The following is a 19,157-nucleotide window of genomic DNA, read 5'->3' as shown; positions in this document are numbered from 1 at the left end:
CTCTATTTATGATAGTCCTTCCCAGGTGCATTTCATTTGTTTGGGAAGATCAGGAAAAGCCTGTCCGACCTGAATAGGAAAAAACACAAATGACATGCATGTGCTTGAATATACTCCCAGCGAGTCAGGCCCATTGACTTTTTTGTTTTTCAATAAAAATACATACTGTAGGAGTTTGTTATGGTAAACTTTGTGGAGCAAGTGAAACAAACACGATGAACACGCTGCAATTGTCTCTGTAAAGCAAGCAAGAAAAAACAGAGCCATTCACACCTGACATAGGATATGATTGCTTTCTTTTTTGTGTTTTAATGTGAATGACATGAGTTAATGTAACCGTGCGTCGTTTCAATTAATGGAAAGCACAGGAACAGAAGACGTAAACATCAGCATACGATTGGATCTTCCAGTACACAACCTGAATTTTCTCATCCTCAATGTATTACATGTTAGCACTTTTAATCTCCTGTTAGGTTTATTTATTTATTTATTAAATTAACAATAACTCGGCCTCTCACCTGCACTTTGTCACTCTTGTTACTGAAACATCCGAGGGAAGTCTTGTCTGCCTCGTTTCTGGCTTGGTAGTTGTGTTGCTCTGCCAGCTGAGTGTATTTGTTCGGCACCTCAGAGTCCAGGTGGTAGGACAGGTTGTGCAGAATGCAGGCACAATTCTCAACCGACTAGAAAACACCAAAAGTGAAGGAGTATTGGTTAGAATATGACTGCACTGTTCTTTTGGGATGGGAATAGGAGTGCTGCACTTTGACTTGCAGGGCAAGATGGGGAGGAGGTAATTTATATAACAGGCTACTTCTCACGTAATCACACAGTTTCCTTGTTTGGGCTGTCCTCTTGGCAGAGAATGGCCCAATGATGCCATGGAAGTGAATAAACCAGGGTTTATACAATGGTTCCCAAACTGAATGATATTGATCCCCAACCCCAGAAGGAACAATAAAAGTGGATCATAGCATCTCTGACCCTGCATGGAACCAACCCCCAGTTCCAGAAGATAAAAAAATTGCTTTCGGCATACTGTACCTTGTCATCAGGATTGTTGGAATTCACACATTTCTGAACGTAATGCATGATGGAGTCGACAAGTCCAGGGCAGTTTCGCATAGTCTGGCGCCCAGCATCAGCAGAGCTCAAATTCCTGAAAGTCAGAGATTTGGAAGAATAGAAGAAATGAGGCATGAATGATTGATAAATTAAGTAGTTGAGGAAAGGGGTTGACTGGATTTTAACACATTGAGATTAGAGGAATAGAAGAGAAAAGATAAGAGAATCAAAGTTGATGAGATTTGAGAAAGGAGGTCTGTATTACAAATTTATGGTTGAAAAATATAGAAAAATGCCAGATGTGTCTGGTTGTCTTACATTTGATATATTAAAATACAGTTTTTAACAATTTTGATTGTAGAGTTTGTGTTTAAGGGGAAGATTATGAGTATGGTGGTCCATGGACCACCGTACTCTCGGAGGCAGTCAGACCACCACAACCTTAGCAGTCTGACTGCCACATCAAAGATTCTGACATGTTGGTGGCGGTGGAAGTCATGGTCAGCAACGGCAGTGCCGAGTACGGCATCACTGTGCTGATCACGACTTTAATTTCCACCAGCCTTTTTATGGCGGGTTCCCCACCATGAAAAGGCTAATGGGAAGGCAGAGTTGGGGCCAAGGGCAGCCCCTGCACAGCCCACGACCATGTCATGGGGAATGCGGGTGCCCCTCTGTCAGCACCGTCGGAAAGTGCACTGGATGCTGTGGCAGACAGTCACATTTTGTGAGTGCTGGGGGCATCGTCTTTGCGACAGCATTGGTCTCGCCTTAGGGAGCCCACTGTTTCTGCCGGCCAGCCCAGAGGAAGCATCGTAATAGGGCTGTAGGGTGGCCACCTTCCCACTACCATATTGACGTTCGGGTGGTCCGACCACCCAACTCCTAATGAGGCCATAAGGCTTACATGGATAGTGCTTTTGGAAATTAAAAACACCTGGTAAGCAAATAGCACTATGACAGTATTTAATTAAGGGAATCATTATTATTAACAATGTAATGTGACATTGAATTGTTTTTGGCTCCTTTAATGAGAGATTGAGCAAAAGCTGGTCAACCACAGAAAAGTGATATCCCTCCTGGCAGGTGGGACCGGGCGATGGGGCATTTCTAACCTGATGAGTTCTTCATAAAAGCACTCCTGAGAATACATATGTTGATGAAGTAACTAGTTCAAGAATGACTAGTGGTGGCATAGTCTATGATAATGTCACATCTCATTAACTCACATCTCATGTAGACAATTGGCTGCAGATCAAACTTACATTACCACTGCTTAGAATCTCCACATACTTAAAAGGCATCATTCAGCTCATTACCCAGATTATATGTTCTACTGACTCAAAATTCGGCATGTACTTTGTTGAGTGGCTTCACGAGGAGCAGAATCAACAACAACAGATGTCCTACTAAAATTTCGACTGTTGGGTATTTGCAAAAACCCTTAACAATACTCATGCAAATGATGTCAAGACAACGATTTCCAAGAGTACTCCTTTTGCCCCACATTTATTTATGTGGATTGTCCACACAACGGAAAATTCGTAAGAAAAACTACCACACATATGAGCAACAACATTTTAAACTACGTTTCTTGTTATTATCACCAGGAAAACATAGTTTCTTGAAGATAAATCCTTTCCTCTGCATCTTATGGAAATATTCAGTGTTTGGATTTTCTTCATATCCATTTTGCAAACTTAGTCGGACAGATTCTGGCAGTAATGTTAAGTGCACAAGTTAGGTGTGAAAATCATTAGGCTAGATAAGTCATGACTTTTTGGGTGCTCATTACTTCCTTAATGCCATAACTATGGCACATTGCTGATAATACCAGTGTCATCACACCTACCCCTAAATCTACTACCATTAAATGATGTAATTTTCAACCAAGATTGGGACTCATTGTAGATTCTCGCTCTTTGCCTATGGGATAACCCAGCCCGTTGTGTGCTGCAATAATGAGTTTTAATATCGACCTTCCAAAGTATTGGTTCCACAGTTTCAACTGACATGGTATCAAGTTGAGAAGATGTGGACTTTGAATAGTAAATCTTTATTTCACTATATACGTACCTTGGCAATAGCATGGTAGTTTTTAAGATGGAATTGATATTTGCTCATAATTGTATTTCATGATGTTGTGACATTCAGGTCCTAAACTTCTAGATGCATGATCTTGCAAGCAGTTAGTGTCTGAGTTGACCTAATTTGTATCACCAACCTAGCTCCACCTTTAGGGGCATTTTTATTTTTCTACCATCTATGATGCACTTTGAGTGCATCTAATCACCATCTCACCTTAAACAACCAGTGGCATTGAAGAAAACCTCAGGGTCAATTTCGCTTCTCTGACTGCTGCTGTGGTAGCCATCTGACCATCCAGAGTAAGGAATAATGACACAGTTTGTTAAAACAGGAAGGGCTTCTCTTATTAACTCCCCTTTCAGTTCATCAGTGGAAGACAAGTTCCAGAGCAGCCCTGTAAAATGGATTAGAAAGGAACATAATGTGGTGATTCCCTCTTTAGTACAATATTACACCTGCACTCTTTGCATGTATACCAAAATGAAAGGTGCGCCACGTTTGCTACAAGAATTGAGAGCAACCTAAATAGAAAACATAATCAGGTCACGATATGAGCTACTGCTGTCTCAGGTATCTAAAGATAGCATTCTTAGTTTCAGCTGGGCTTACCGATGGACAGAATGTACTCTTAGAGAAACTTTAAAAAGCCATCCCTTGTAAGCACTCTATATAGGCACCCCTAATTGGCTGAACGTTAGGGAACGGATACAAAGGTAGATATGGTGCTTTGCCTTTCACCATGCAATTTGTTCACACAGCAAATCTTGGATGAAACCATCCCTTTAAATTACAAAGACATCAACATAAACGTTAGTTGAAATTTTCTCAGGATCGTGAGGATTTTTTGTTAACAGAGGACATGGTGTCTGAGGATTTTTAAATGTAGGCATGCATGGCAATAATTGTGAATCAAGGACAATGGGTTCCACTGCTTCAAGTCAAGGAGAACTAAAGAACTTAACCTTGAGGCAACCAGGTAAATCCTCAGTGCAGAGATTTGGGGCTCAGATTAAAAGAAAGAAGGAGAGCTAAATTGCAAAAGGAGAGGGCACATGCATGTTTGTGGGAGGGGGCATGGTTCATTGATGAATCTTGAAGTCAGGCATAGGGATGTGATAAAAACTTTATACTGTACTGTGCTTGGTTTTGATTGTAGGAGGTGAGCATCACTGAAGTGTGTGGAAGATCGACAAAATGTCTCTTACAGTAGCCACCTTTGCTTAAGACAGGCCTATGGCAGGCGCGGTTCTGAGTGCAAACCCTTGTGGGGGCCTAATCAAATAGACGTTATGATGGTCTCTTCTTATTACCCCCCAAATGACTGTCTCATCCATCTGATATTCATCACACACATTCATGTACCTGTAAGCTGCTTCTGTGTTTCAGCATTCGATGATCTCTGGAGCAGGCTCACAGATTCCCTAATTCCTCCCTTCCGACTTGTTTCAATCTTGTTTGTATTGTTCTTGAAGACCATGTTCCTGAGGGCTCCAGCCGCAGCTTGCTGGACATTCAGGTTTGAGCTTGGTAGCAGGGCAATCAGCTTCTCGATACCATTTAAATGATACACCTGAAAGAGTTAAGGTGGTCAGAGTTAAGATGACACTGTATGTCACGTGCTGTACAGTTCTATGAATTACCTTTTAAGAGGTTCACAAATTCTGAAGATGGATAAGCAGACATGATGAGTTCATAGAAAGTCACTTGTTACTCTCCATCTGTAGAACTGATAGGTCAGGGGATTGCATCCATTATTGCCCATTTATTATGTTGTGAGCTGGCAAGCATGCAGAAAACTACCTGAGCTGTCATTTATTAGGATAAAAGTGTGTCCCTAACATACTGCCGACCTCGGATGGGGTTTTACAGTGCTGCACTCAGGCATCAAGTGAAGAGGCTGGACAGGCAGGGGAAGAGAATGTTTTTTTTTAGACATAAAGGAGGAGGGTAAGCAAAGCAATGCCCTACTCGATTGCCAGGTTATCATCATCTCTTTTAGTGAGGGCATCATCCCAGAGCACATGAAAACAGGCCTGATCAACCCTCTCCTGAATAAGACTAAACTGAGTAGCGCTGTAATTTCTAGTTTTATGCCTTTCACTTACTTGTTGACATTTGATATAATATGAGGAAAAAGTGTTGCTACACAGCTCAACAGCTATCTATTACTTCTCATATTGGACTTCACACCAGAACACAGGAATAAAAGTTCCCTAATGGGTTTCTGCGATGATGCATTTGCATTTGCATATGGGCAGACTGGCTCCCTGTTGGTGACACCAGGTTTATTCACCATTTTCATATTTTAGCCTATCCTATTCTCCTTGAAAGACATGACATGGTTGCAAGAGTTGACTCAATAATCATTAAAAGCTCCCAAGGTTTTTTAATGTATCCTCCTTCTTTCAACCCCTACCTTATTTATTTATTTCCCATATTTCAAGATATAGAAATTGGGCTATAGCCATATGCAGATGAGTTTCAGAAGCATATAAGATTGCCCCATGATACTGATCCTGTGGTGGAGATTCATAGACACCTAAGCAAGGTCCAGCATAGAAGACAGCCAACTAAGCTGTTCTAAGAAAGAATTCTGTATCTTGGGAAGTAAGGTGCAATCTAATTTATTGGTGCAGCACTTATGTGGAGGGGGTGTGGATATGGTAGCAGGCACTGATATCAACTGTATTTGAGATGTTGGATGACTATGGATGTGGATGTACCGTGGCGCCTGGATCACTGTGAATGTGAGACTGGTGTGGTTGTAGCAACAATTTATATGTGGTAGTAAATTGGATGTGACATCACAATCCTGATATCATATCAATCTCTAGGGCGATTACCTGGTTTTTGGCATTCTCATCTTGGAAGCAAGTGTGTTGGATGAAGTGAGCACCTGAAGTCTGAGACTTCTCATCCCCAGAGCACAATAATTGGACAGCCTTTTCTATAGTCATTGCAGAACCTTCATATTCGTCTCTGGTGTCCATCCTAAACCAAAAAGTAAAACAAGACTGTAAGAATTAAGGCAGAATAATCAATGAAAATTTTGAGTCTTTCAGGCTCTCGCATATGACCACAAAACAGGCATGCACTAATGATTGCTCTATTTACCAAAAGATTGCAGCATTTTACTTCCTCTCTATAATATTTTATTAATTATGAAGCTGTTTCTAAAGACCCTCTCTAAGTGCTGCCTTTATTCGTCACTACTCTATACTACAGGAAGGGAATGACTCCATTGCCATTATAGATGTTCCCCAACTGACTTGTACTTGGCTTTCCCAGCACCTCAAGTGACAGTGACATCCTTCAAAATACTACACATATATCATTCAATTTAACCTTTTAGTTGATGAACAAAGTCTTCCAAAAACTTATAAGTAAATGAAGAGGATCCAAGCAAATTCAATTTAATATGAATGAGTGACAGTACTATGTAAACATTATTTCCAGAAATTGCAAGTTAAAAACATATTTAACATATTAGCAGGTGCATGCATTATTACATCAAGTGAACAAAGGCAATAGAAAATAACTGTCACCAATTTAACCAGTATGGACAAAGCATGGGGAAATAAGAACTTGTAGAGGTACTTATAGACAAGTAACTGTTACTAGGCTTAGACTATTTTCTGTTTAAGGATACAAATTCATGAAGTCTTTAAACAATTTTCATCATAATTGGAAATAACTGCTCAACATATGGTTCTGAGCCATTGCCAGTGGTAAAGGATTATGTATAAGATTTTAGTTGCCATTCCACATGTGTACTATTCATTGAATGGTACGCTAATTACATGAAAGATGGTAAAATAACACTTGCATAAACAATACATTAATCAAACACATGGAATGTGCTATACAAATATATCAAGAAAATGAGAATTATATATAGTGCTTAATATTGTATACACACCATACGGATAAATTGAACATTAGGATGTCCAGAACACATTTGAATAGCATCATTTTAAGGTCTTCTCAATTAGGTATATATATTTCTATATGGACTGTCAACATAACTTTTTCATCAATTTGTTTAGTGGACTACAACAGATCACTGACATAGACCAAGAAAAGTAAGTAAGCATTTAACCCCAACTGCTGAGAATCTCATCAGTCCATCCCAAATGTAGATATATTTCAGGACATTCTCAATGACTACATTAACGCTTATATCATGTGTCAATGCTATATAAAGATAAATTGTATGTCCCTTTTCATCAAAAAAAGGATAGTTAAAATGTTGATGAAATTATTTTACTATACCCCTATTATGTTCTATGCATGCAACATTATGTGATTAGGTCATACCCTGGTAGCATTATTGTGCTTCTTGAAAAGTGTCCAGGATATTTATAAGAGCAATAATTTGAACCTATAAATACAAAGAACAAGGAAATGGTGTTCAACAGAATGCTAGAAATGAAAGTTGGAAGGTAGATAGGGTTGATCTAGAATTAGACACTGAATACTATTGCCCATATCTGCTGATTAATACTTTGTCTGCGGTTTCTTAAATGAAGGTAAATGAACATAATTTCTGAGCCACGGTGGATTGGTTATCAGTTGTACTAGTAGACACAGCAGAATTGTTATTTGAATCACTTATTCTATAGGGGCTTGATTATTCACTGATGAGTACAAAGTCCCCAAGTTGGTTAGTCAAAAATAAATGTGTCTAGGACATGTTGGAAGATTATTTTCTGTGCCATGCCATTGAGGTGTTAGAAGACAGAAATTGGACCTGAGATTATCGAAGCGATACATGCTCACTTGACTGAGATACACTTGCGAAAGAAGATTCTATGTTATGACATACCTACTTTGAAGCAGGATAGGGTAAGACTGCAAAACTGTGACTGTTGGAAATGTTTGAACGAATCTTACAAAATGGCCACATTCCATTTCATATTTCCTAGGCTCATATATACTGATTAGTAGGCCCAGGTGTAATCTCACATACATTTTAACTACTGTGTTTTTTATGTAGGTACTTCATACTAATAACACTGAGTAGGCAGCGTGGGTGATCCCTTCATGCTGGAACATACCTCTCACACAATTTTCATGCAGACAACCTCACACATGTATTTTGGATAACAAAGATAATTTTTGCAAACAGTACGCAAATTGTGTTTATAAACAAAAATGCGATTTTGCCTACCACTATCACCAAAGCCAAATAATAGCGAACGTATTTGTGGTTGGCTATGTTCCTATTGACATTTATAAATTCAGAATGAAAAGCAGGTTTACTTGGTTTTGGGTTGGAAACCTATCAATAGAAAATATGAAAATGATTTTTAAAATGTAGACCTATATTTATCTTTTCTTCCTAACGAGGGCCTAAATGTATGTTTTAACCATACAAGATAGCGTCGTAATGTAAACATTGTCTCTCATCATTTCACAAATAATCTATGTATTGTCCGCGCGTACTACCACTTTTCTAAATATTATTATAAATGTTTGCTTTTCTTTTTTAATGTATTCTTGTACAATATTAGTAAATCCTTCCTTTGGCCTGTTTCAGGCTTTAAAAAACTGCCCAATTGAATAAATAAATATAAAATAATCTGTCAATGATTTTTATGGTTTATAGAAACTGGTAATAATATTAAATGAAAGGAATTTGCTATAAAAGGCACCATTCATATTTCCCAAACAAATATATCATAACTAAAATGGCGCAAATTTATCATGCAATCACACTTTCTAAAAAATATATTTTGAGGGTGAAATTAAGAAAATATCACATGACTCTTAAATGTTTAGTCTTCTTAAATGTGAATACGTGTTTGTTTCATGTTTCTCACAGGTTCTTTACACAATTCACATCACAATTGAAATATTTTTGAAGAAAAAAAAGAAAAACGAATGTCATTAAATATATATTCTTTGACTATAGCTAATCGATCGATATTAATGTATGAAAGTGACAATCCCTTACTCTATGAATTATGAGAACACCTGCTCTCAATATTCTAAAATGCATGTGTTATCAGAATATATGACCTCACATTCAGTGCATAACGTTAAGCTCCAACTAGACATTTATTATTTATAGTAGAGTTGGCATGTTTGTATTTGGCATAGAAAAGGCATATAGGACACCAAGAAAAACAAGCACACCTAAAATCAAATGTTTCTTTAGGGATGATCGGGGATAATACATTGGTGTCCATCTTCCAAATACAAAAGTACTTTTAAAATCATAAGGAAATTAAGTACAAAAAAGAATGTCTTACCATTCCAGGTCCTCCCACTCTTCCCTGTAAAAATCATATCCATGTGGGCCCACATAGGTCGCAGGGAAGAGGAAAGAGGAAACAGCAGCCATGTTAAGTTTGTTTTGGCACATATTCTTGTATCTATATTCCATAAGTGCTATAATTGCAATTTCTAATCTGTATGAGCTTAGTACCCAGGGAAACATTTCATACCTGGGCAATACAAGGAGGAATAGCTTAAACTTATTGTGCACTTTTGCCTTTCCATAATCCAGCTGTTAACACTGAATGTCAAGCCATACTACATATCATCGCCCCTCCTTGTTAAAATGATAGAAGACATGCAAGTCCTAATAAGTCACTGGATGTACGTAATCAGAAATGGAGCTGTGAAAAGTGTTTTCTAGAATGCTACACATTTTATTAAAACAGACAAACAATATATATCTAGAGTGGTGTCTAAATAGCCCTTTACCCAAGAAATTAGAAATACCAACAATAAATGTTTCTAAATTGTTGCCACTTTTCAGCCAATGCTGGGGGGTCTTGAATTGATTGCACACAATGATTACATTCATAATGTCTAATGGCTCAAGATGTGTATTATAATAATATTATGAAAAAAAAACAAATATCTACCAGCCTTTTAGACCTAAAGCCCCACTGAAAGTCATTGGGTAATAGGGACAGTCATACCATCGTACATTCCCACAATTCTCATAAAGTGCCTCACACGTTCAATTTCAAAATGAAAAAACAAATATTTTAAGTTCAAATAGGACCTTTTTGTGTGGGATAGCCTAGTAATACTTTGCTAAAATGTAGTCACTGAATGAAATTCAATTAACTATACTGGGTTTTTATTTCTTTGTTTTCTATTTCATAACTCAGATAGTTTATTACGAGGGTTTAAGAACTGCGATACTGAAATTAGAGAAACAATTGAAAATGATGAGCATACACTGAATAGTGAAATGGCCATTGATAACAATTACAAAAAGCTATATTTAATTCAGGCTCTGCAAAGTGATAAAGAGTGGATAAGAGGCGAATACAGAGAGAAAAGACCTCCACAGATTGTGTGAGTTGAGTAAAATAAAAACAGGAAAATTGTTGGGTAATTGAACATGTAACCTCTCTGAGGCGAGGAGATGTTTATATCAGGTCTATTGGTAGTAACAACCATGTGGAACTTGTATTTGCTTATTGTTTTGAAAATGTTCATCACAACCTGTGTACAATGGATAAGTGAGCTATGTTTGCAACTGGCAGTATATAAGAGCAATAAGATAGGTGCAAACTTGAAGCATAGGTGAAAATATTTTATGACAGTTTTCCCATGCTTGCAACTATAGGAAGCATTTGCTTGAAGAGCCCCTCCTGTATGAAAAAGGCGTATCTTCATAGATCTTTGTGCACATCAACAATTATGGCCTTTCTGGTATCAAGAGAAGAATTTGAGTAACAGGGTTACAGACAGAATTATTTAAATGGAAAGTTAGTGCAGGAGTTAGGGCCGGTCACAAAGTGAGGGATTAGTGATATAACTGTGAATTTGGATAACAGAGTTAGATTGTCATATTCTGATGAGAGCAGTTTGGAAGAGAGAGCGCCCTGGCCAATGTCCGCTCAGTATTGGCTTTATTCATGGATTTTCTTAAATATTTCAGAAGGCTTTGAATACTGAGACAAGCTGTCGATTTCGGGTCTGAATTCCATCGAAACTCACCAATTGAGACACATAGAGTTGAAAAAACAGACATTTCAGCAGGTGGACTTGGAGAGTTATTGGTAATAGGAAGCTAAAGGGAAAGCTCTTGACTATTCCAGTTTCTTAGTTTAGGAACGAGCAAGCAGTCATCTGCCAGTACTCAGGAGGCTGTGAGGAGAACGTTTCTAATGGTGGGAGTTTGTGGGACCCGGAAGTAGCTGTGATGCCGCTGCCAGGGGTCCCTCGAGCAGATGTGGCTACAGCTGCTGACAGCCTCAGACATGATAGTTACGAAAAACACGGACTCTGAAATCAGACACTCTAAACACTTGTGAGATACATGAGTCGAGGAGATTAGCTACTGACGCCATTCCTTGTGGCATCTGTGTAGTATTCTTTTAACTAATGCCAGATGGAACAAAGCCTATAACATAATGTGTCTCATTTTCACTTACATCGGCAGGATGACAGCATATATGGATTACCAGTGAAACATCAGCCCTTTTGGGGATCTATAATAAATGTTCACGTAGATATTCACTGACATATAGAGAACCTACTCAAGCCAATGTTTTTATGTAGATGTTAAACCTTTTTTAATTCAATACTTAATTAGGTTGAGTGACCCCTATCTCGATGGGCATAACCTTAGTCAAAAAATACACCGTGGCTAATTTGTACAAAAAAACTGATAGACTGGATGTGGAGATTCACGAGGAAAAAACAAACAATGATCACAATGGAAGGTATTTGGTAATTCCAGTGAAAACTCAAACAACTTCACCGGACGAATTGTTTTTCTGTGACCTGCTACATATGACTAGAAAACGAAACGGCAAAGTCTGAGTTGTTGCTATTGCCTATAAAATATACTTAAATAGTATTTTAAAGACTGGAACATGAACACAGAATAATTCTCAAAGAAAATAAGGTGTGTGAAGTTACAGCCTTTTTCGGAATTTCATACAATTCTATAGAAATTTTCCAAGTTAATGAATTTTGAAAATACGTACACATTGCCAGGGCTAAATCAAAATAGTGACTTTTGTGACAATGTTTGTAATACAAAAGGTCAGGTTGCAGTGTGAAATTCTGCAAACATTTGCCAGTGTTCGTAGAACAGCTCTTCAAAGGGTAAAGTTGCAAAGAAAAGATCTGCATATATGTTCTCTCTTGGCTAAATTCAGTTACAGTGAAAATTATCTTGCACTATGCAAAGCTAAAATTCAACCAGAAAACTTCACAAAGAGGAAAAATCAAGAGCTTTGCAAAATGTAATTGAAGACAAAACTTTGCACACCACTAAAAATACAAACCTAATCTTCACAAAATAATCACTCAATAGGCTCATCTGTTAGAAAACCCCGAAAGAGTCATGGATCAGGACTAAATTACTAAATTATAAAATGACAAACAGCCTGCTTGGAAATATAGATAATCGGTTGGGTGGAGTTTCAAGGGTGCAACATAAAGGTGTCAAAACATAACATAGCTACATATACCTAACTTTTCATTTACATATGCTAGACAGGCTACAGATGCATGTATGTGACCAAGAAGAGGTAAATGATGGCTGAGTTTAGTTTGCAGAAAGCAATGTGATGTGTTGAAAGTTGCTAAAGAGGGGACAGTATTTTGTATCGCTTTAAAGACAACAGGAATTAACTTGTACTCGATTTTAGCGGAGAGCCACAACTAAACTTGATGAGCAGTAGTGTCTAAGGGCCTTTAGGGAATTGCAAATTGCGATTTCTACCCAGTAGAAATCTCAGTATGTGATCCTCTAAATAGGAAATCGCAAATAGGGATTACCTATTTCTGATTCCTATTCAGATGTACAAAGCATTTCCTAAATGCAAATTGGGCACTTAGGAAATGCAATTACCATTGACTCCAAGTTCATGGTAACCAAGTGCAGCTTAAAAAAAAGAGCCCAAATATATATTTTTTAAAGTGCAATAGAGCACACACATGCCCCTAGGACGTGTGTGTGCTCTACATGGGCACCTATATTTTTGGGATGCATCACAGGGGCACATTTAGCCTATAGCCATCCTTGGTTTTGCATCTCTAAAATAGCAATTCCTATGGTGTCGCTATTTAGGAAATGCAAAATTGTATCTACGCACATCTGGCCCTAAGTTCCTTCTAAAATGGAATTTTCTTTCACCACATTACATCTTTCTGTATTTTGTGGATGTCCAAGGTGGCTTCTCAATTGGTAAGCTATCAATTACCTAATAGCTAAGTAGTGTATGTTTATGAATTGTGATTTTAATCAGCAATCCATTAGAAGTGTGGCAAGGAAGCATATAATAAACAAATCTAAAACATATCAATACTTTACTACAGCTACACTTCACATGGATCATAGTTTTGATACCATTTAGTGACCACCACATCCTCCATAACAATATTTAGATATTAGGTGAGTTGTTCATAATTAGATTGGATTGCTGGAGTCTCCTTCTCTTCCTAATATATATTTTGAAGGCATGAATGCATATATGAAGTATTTGCAATAAGGTGAACCTAGCCAAAAAGAAGAGGAGTGCTACACAGGCTGAAAGGCAAAAATACAGCCAATGAGTTATTAGAGAGGTAGCTTGGTTCTGGGATTATGCTGATATTAAATGGTAATGTAGTGTAGATGTGTGTCTTCAACTCTTTCCTAACTTAGAGTAAGGTTGGGGTGGTCATGATGGATGTGGAGAAGTTGATCTAGCCCCTGGCTACATAGATGGAAAAGGCTTCTTATATTATTTCTTAACGCTTCTATGCATCCACCATGATAATTGCATGGCTGCAGGTGTGCCCGAGAACCACAGGAGACGGTAAGCTTGTCAGCCAAGTAAGCTAAGGTGCTGGTTTTGATTGTTTTGAAAATGACGCATCAGGTTTCAAAGATAGTGCTGGCCTCACAGAGAGCCAGTTGAGTGCCTACAGGATGAGGGTGATGTGATCATGTCTCTGCAGGCCATGTGTGAGAATTGCTGTGGCATGTAGAATGCCCTTAATACAGGACACTGTGGAAACTGGGAAACTATAGGGCATGGTGCTGCTGCAATTCACATACAAGAGTGCAAAGGCTTGTAAAGTAGAGAGTACGGAGAACTGGTACCAGGCTACCTTTGATTTTACTTGAGGGTAAAATTGGTGCCCAAGATGAATGTAAGTGACTTGCACTTAGTGAAAATTGAGGTTTGAATCTGTTAAGGTTCTCGTCATTGAATCAGGTTTGCACTAGTTATTGCTTGTTGTGCTTTATAATAACCAGAATTGTGTCTTGGTGGGGTTGTGCTTCAGGTAGGTGCTGGAAATCCAAGTCTGAATGAGGTGCAGGGAGTATTTGAGGCATCAAATGAAGCAGAGAAGACTTTCAAGCAGAGTGGCATATCACTGGAGTATTGTTGAATTTTAAGGTGGGAAAGCCCTGAAGGATGTGATTAGTTTTAGGGGTGGGGGTGGGGTGGGGGGTTGGGGTTTTAGTTTTAGATTCAGGGGTGTCGGGGTATTTTTAGTTTTAGGGGTGGGGTTTTAGTTTTAGGGGCGGGGTCGGGGTATTTTTAGTTTTAGGGGCGGGGCAGGGGTGGGGGGTTGGGTTTTTAGTTTTAGGAGTGGGGTGGGGGTCGGGTCAGGTAAGAGGGGCGGAGTGGGGGTTGGAGTATTTTTAGTTTTAGGGGCAGGGTTGGGGTTTTAGTTTTAGGGGCAGGGGTGGGGGGGTCGGGTCAGGTAAGAGGGGTGGGGGTGGGGGGTTGGGGTATTTTTAGTTTTAGGGGCAGGGGCGGGGATTGGTGTTTTAGTTTTAGGGGCGGGGTGGGGGGTTGGGGTTTTAGTTTTAGGGGCGGGGTGGGTGCTCGGTGTATTTTTAGTTTTAGGGGCGGGGTTGGGGTGGTTTTAGGGGTGGGGGTTGGGGTAGTTTAGGATTTAGGGATGGGGTGGGGGTAGGGGTTGAGGTTGTTTTAGGGGTGGGGGTTGGGGTGGTTTAGGGGTTGGGGTAATTTAGGTTTTAGGGATGGGGTGAGGGTTGGGGTTGTTTTAGGGGTGGGGTTGGGGTGGTAGAGGGTCGGGTAATTTTAGGGGCGGGGTGGGGGGTAGGGAGGGTTTAGGTTTAGCGGCAGGGTGGGGGCTCAGAGTAGTTTTAGGGGTGGGGGTTGGGGTACTTTAGGTTTCAGGGATGGGGTGGGGGTTGGGGTTGTTTTAGGTTTTGGGGTAGGGTGGGGGTTGCGGTCATTTTAGGGAGGAGGTGGGAGTAGGGGTAGCTTTAGGGGCAAGGGTGGGGGGTTGGTGTGGTTTTAGGAGGGGGGTTGGGGGGTTGCGGTAATTTTTAGGGGTGGGGATGGGGGGGCCAGGGGGGACACATGCTGGAACAATGCATGCCTATCACTAATGCCTTTACCAGTAATGCCTTTACAACGAAAAATCGTTGTTAAGGCATTCATGGTAAAGGCATTAGTGGTAACAACGAGGTTGTTCTTCTGACCTCGTTGTTCAGGCATGGGTTGTTCCGGCAGGCGTGGTTCCGACTTACATTCTTTTAAGGCTGTTATCGGTGAGTAGAGCCCCAAGGTGCTCCATGTGGAGCTTGAAGATGATTGGAGACAGTAACTAACCTCTCCACGTTCTTTTGGATCTTTTCAATTACTTAATAGTCAAGTTGCTTGTATATTTATTGTAATATATGTAACAGATTTTCATAAATGTTTCCCATTAATTTGGGACAATATTCGGTATGGTTAAAATAATGAGGTAATAGTGATGCTAGACACTGTTTTTTTCAGGAATGTTGTAAATATTTTAGAAGAATGTTTTCCGTAGTGTGACAGGCCACAAATTAAAGTCTTTATCCATCTTCAAAGAATAATTAATATTCTGAGTATTTGACATCGAACTCTTTAAATTAGGATGTTCACATACTGCAGCTTTTCTGCCCTCGGGCATGGAAATATCCAATGCTTTAGAACAATAAACATTTAGTAATTCCATGCCATCAGAACTCTGTCAGATTGAATCTTTAGCATTCACTGAAGTGTTTGAATTCATCATTAGATGTTACTTTAACTTGTTATTGAGCTTGTACAACCTGATTGATTTTGTACTTACTCAGAATGGCAAACCTAGCAAAGGAAGTCAGAAACAAGCCAATTGGTATATTTTTCAAGCAGCATAAACCAGTAGGATATACAACTACTTGCCAATGAAGATTTACCCTAAAAAGCACATTTTGTGGTACTTGTCGCTAACAGGTGAGTCTGCACTGTTTGCACTATTTTTAACTCCCGTAAGTGTTTTCTTCCTGTGAGAAAGTCTTCTGTTTTAGCATGTTGACCCCCATTGTTTCTGACTGATACTGGTGGTAACTGACCCTGACTGTGCCCTGGGTGCCGTTAACCAGGCCGAGGGCCAGTGCTCTGATAAAAAGGTATATGGTAATATGGTACCATTACAATTGGCAATGACAGGCTCCTGTAAATCCTTAGGGCAAGGGGGATTCAAACCACTTATAAGTCCCTAGTATATGATAGGGCGGGGAGATGTAGATGCCCCGCAGATTCCTGCACTGGAGTGTGCCTGCTGTCATTTGTAAATGCAGCCCTTCCTTGCAGACTGTCTTTAATCAGTAAAGTGTGTGCAAATTCGACTTTATAATTACAGGTAATTCCAAAATGATAATCTGCCTTATTTTTACATGGAAGTCACACCTAAGGTCTCCCATAGATTCTCCAGGGGTGGGGTGCCATATAACTGTAAGAAGGGACATCACAAAATATGTTTTAAATGCCCTGGTGAGGGAACAACTGTGCATTTCATTTTTCCCCATTGAAGATACTTAGCTCCAGAGCCTAACATTGGAATATTTCATGTAAGAATAATATTTTGCTAGGAAGGAGGAGCTAAATGTGTCATGAAAGGACACAAAAGATTGGTAACGATAAATCCAACAAATAACCACTGTTGAATTGATCATAACTAATACAGAAAATAAGTTATAGGACTTTCTTTTTTGAAGCCAAAATCCAGCCTGCTAGTGGCCTCTCTCGACTGGTCAGCCTTAACAGGATTAGCCAAGCTGCTTTGATGAGGTAATAAGTGGCCTCCACTGAGCAGAGATTATCTGATGGAGAAAGCTCTGCAGCTGCAGAGGCCAGGCCATGAAGGAGGCTGGATAACTCAAACTGGGCCTCAAAGAGAACAAGACAGAAAGGAATGCCCACCAGTAGGTTGGTTTAAACAGGTCTGGCGCCTCTGGACAGAAGTCATCCATCTTGGATTTCAAAGTGCAGTGCCTTGTGGGACAAGAAAATGCCACACTTTAGAGTAAGCTTTAGTGCTTCTGGGCGGCACCATGCATCTCACTGGACAGGGGTGCCTCCCTGCTTGTCCCCTAAGATGATTGCATAAATATCTGGGAGATGCACTACAACTCAGATCTGCTGCCTGAAACCACAAGAAGACGGACTGCCATGCTAGGACCCAGGTATGCAAACCAAAGGACTGGACTCTGAATGACTGCTCCTGTTGCACACTGGAACAACAGACCTATGGACTTTGCCTTGCTTCAAAAAGGACTAAGAAGTGGACTCACTGAAAGCAACAGGTTAACAGAGCTTGCCTGCACCAACTGTCACAAACGTCCTCAGCCTGGAATGGGTTGAGTAGGCTTTTAAGGATCTGGCCAGGTGTATTGTGGGAATTGTGGTTCCAACTTCCAAAGATTATCTCAGAGCTTCTAGACCCGTGGATTTTTGTTTTGGACACTTTGAACCTTCAAGTGGAACTTCAGGAAGAAGCTCCAGAAGTTTGGAGAACTTTTGTGAAAAAGCTCCATGAGTTGACCAACCGCTCAACGAGAGTCAAGCCACCGCTGATAGACTGTCACTCAGCCTGAATTTAAGGTTCATCCCGCTGAAGCTCTAGAGCTTTTCACCATCGATGAGACTTCCAGGAGTTGACTGGGGCTTTGCAGAAACTCAAGCCGATGACGTCACGTCAGATCCCAGCTGACGAGGAGCCTTGCCCGATGGCGAGAGAACAAGCTCCAGAAAAACAACAGTCAGAAGATAAAACTTTGACCGAGATCCCCCCTTAGTGTATCCAAGGAGGGCTCCATTGCGGTCGGCCTAAAATTGTGACTTGATCGCAGTTTCGTGTGACCAGATGTTCCCGGTTGCTGCTATTGATTTGTAAGCACTAGCAAGCAAATTTTTTTTATTTAATCTTTAAAAATTGATATCTCCAGTTCCATACACTGGATTTTTGTCACTTTGGTGTCATTTTGAAGACAAAAATAATTCCTATTTTTATAAACTGGTATGGGATTTTTAGTGTGTGTTGAGTCTTACTTACTGTGTCAGCTTAAAATTTGAGTCGATATGGAAATAATATGCTTGATCTTTGATATCATCTCCCAAGCAGAAACACATTCAATAGGGAATTCAAATGAACATTTGAATCACACGGGGTGATTTTTCCTGGTGAAATATGATATTTTTCACTTATCCTCTAAGTAACACTGAGCAACAATGAACTGTTCCAGATTTTTAAGGCATTAAATATTTTAATGTTTTAAAAATTCTTAATCAAGTTGAAATGAACAGTGCTTACCTTCTTAAATACCCTAAATAGACTGACTTTTAAAATGGTTCAATTGTCTATTGCAAATACACATATCTTTTGTACCTAACTATTGTACTGATGTTCTCTATACAAGTTTAATAACTGCCAACTACCAATGTATATATATCTTTTAAATACTCTATGCTTATAATGATGGCTATCACAAATGTATGAAACTTTCTCTTGCCTCACTAATGTATTTGTTAAGAAATGTATTTTCCTCTTGTAGATGCTGCACACGTTCTTAAACTGTCACCTTTTGTTACTCTGCAGGACGCACAGTGCCATTTAATCTGGGCACCGGGCAGTTTCTACAATATTCTAAGGTGGCGGCGATGGCAAGGCAACCGTGGCCAACATTTCCAAAGGCACCAGAATCCACACATACACTTGTCACGCTGCTGGTGATGTCGAAGGGATGTAGGCTTATAACACATTTG

The 19,157-nt window shown here is 39.6% G+C and overlaps 1 protein-coding gene across 2 annotated transcripts in view; it reads right to left on the bottom strand.

Annotated features, from left to right (window-relative positions):
* Nucleotides 1–19,157, bottom strand: part of PKP1 (plakophilin 1) — a 160,526-nt gene that overhangs the window by 34,175 nt on the left and 107,194 nt on the right. Inside the window, exons 4-9 of one of the 2 annotated variants that reach the window (XM_069238897.1) lie at nucleotides 9,408–9,431; nucleotides 5,997–6,144; nucleotides 4,516–4,723; nucleotides 3,367–3,547; nucleotides 1,045–1,159; nucleotides 519–683 (exon numbers count right to left, since the gene is read on the bottom strand). In XM_069238897.1, coding sequence (XP_069094998.1) covers nucleotides 519–683; nucleotides 1,045–1,159; nucleotides 3,367–3,547; nucleotides 4,516–4,723; nucleotides 5,997–6,144; nucleotides 9,408–9,431 — 841 coding nt within the window. The remainder of the gene's footprint in view (nucleotides 1–518; nucleotides 684–1,044; nucleotides 1,160–3,366; nucleotides 3,548–4,515; nucleotides 4,724–5,996; nucleotides 6,145–9,407; nucleotides 9,432–19,157) is intronic. The other variant, XM_069238896.1, reaches the window with a different exon arrangement.

This window comes from Pleurodeles waltl, chromosome 6 (genome assembly GCF_031143425.1).
Source record: "Pleurodeles waltl isolate 20211129_DDA chromosome 6, aPleWal1.hap1.20221129, whole genome shotgun sequence".
In the NCBI taxonomy this organism is placed as follows: domain Eukaryota; kingdom Metazoa; phylum Chordata; class Amphibia; order Caudata; family Salamandridae; genus Pleurodeles; species Pleurodeles waltl.
This window is presented reverse-complemented; position numbering and strand designations above follow the sequence as displayed.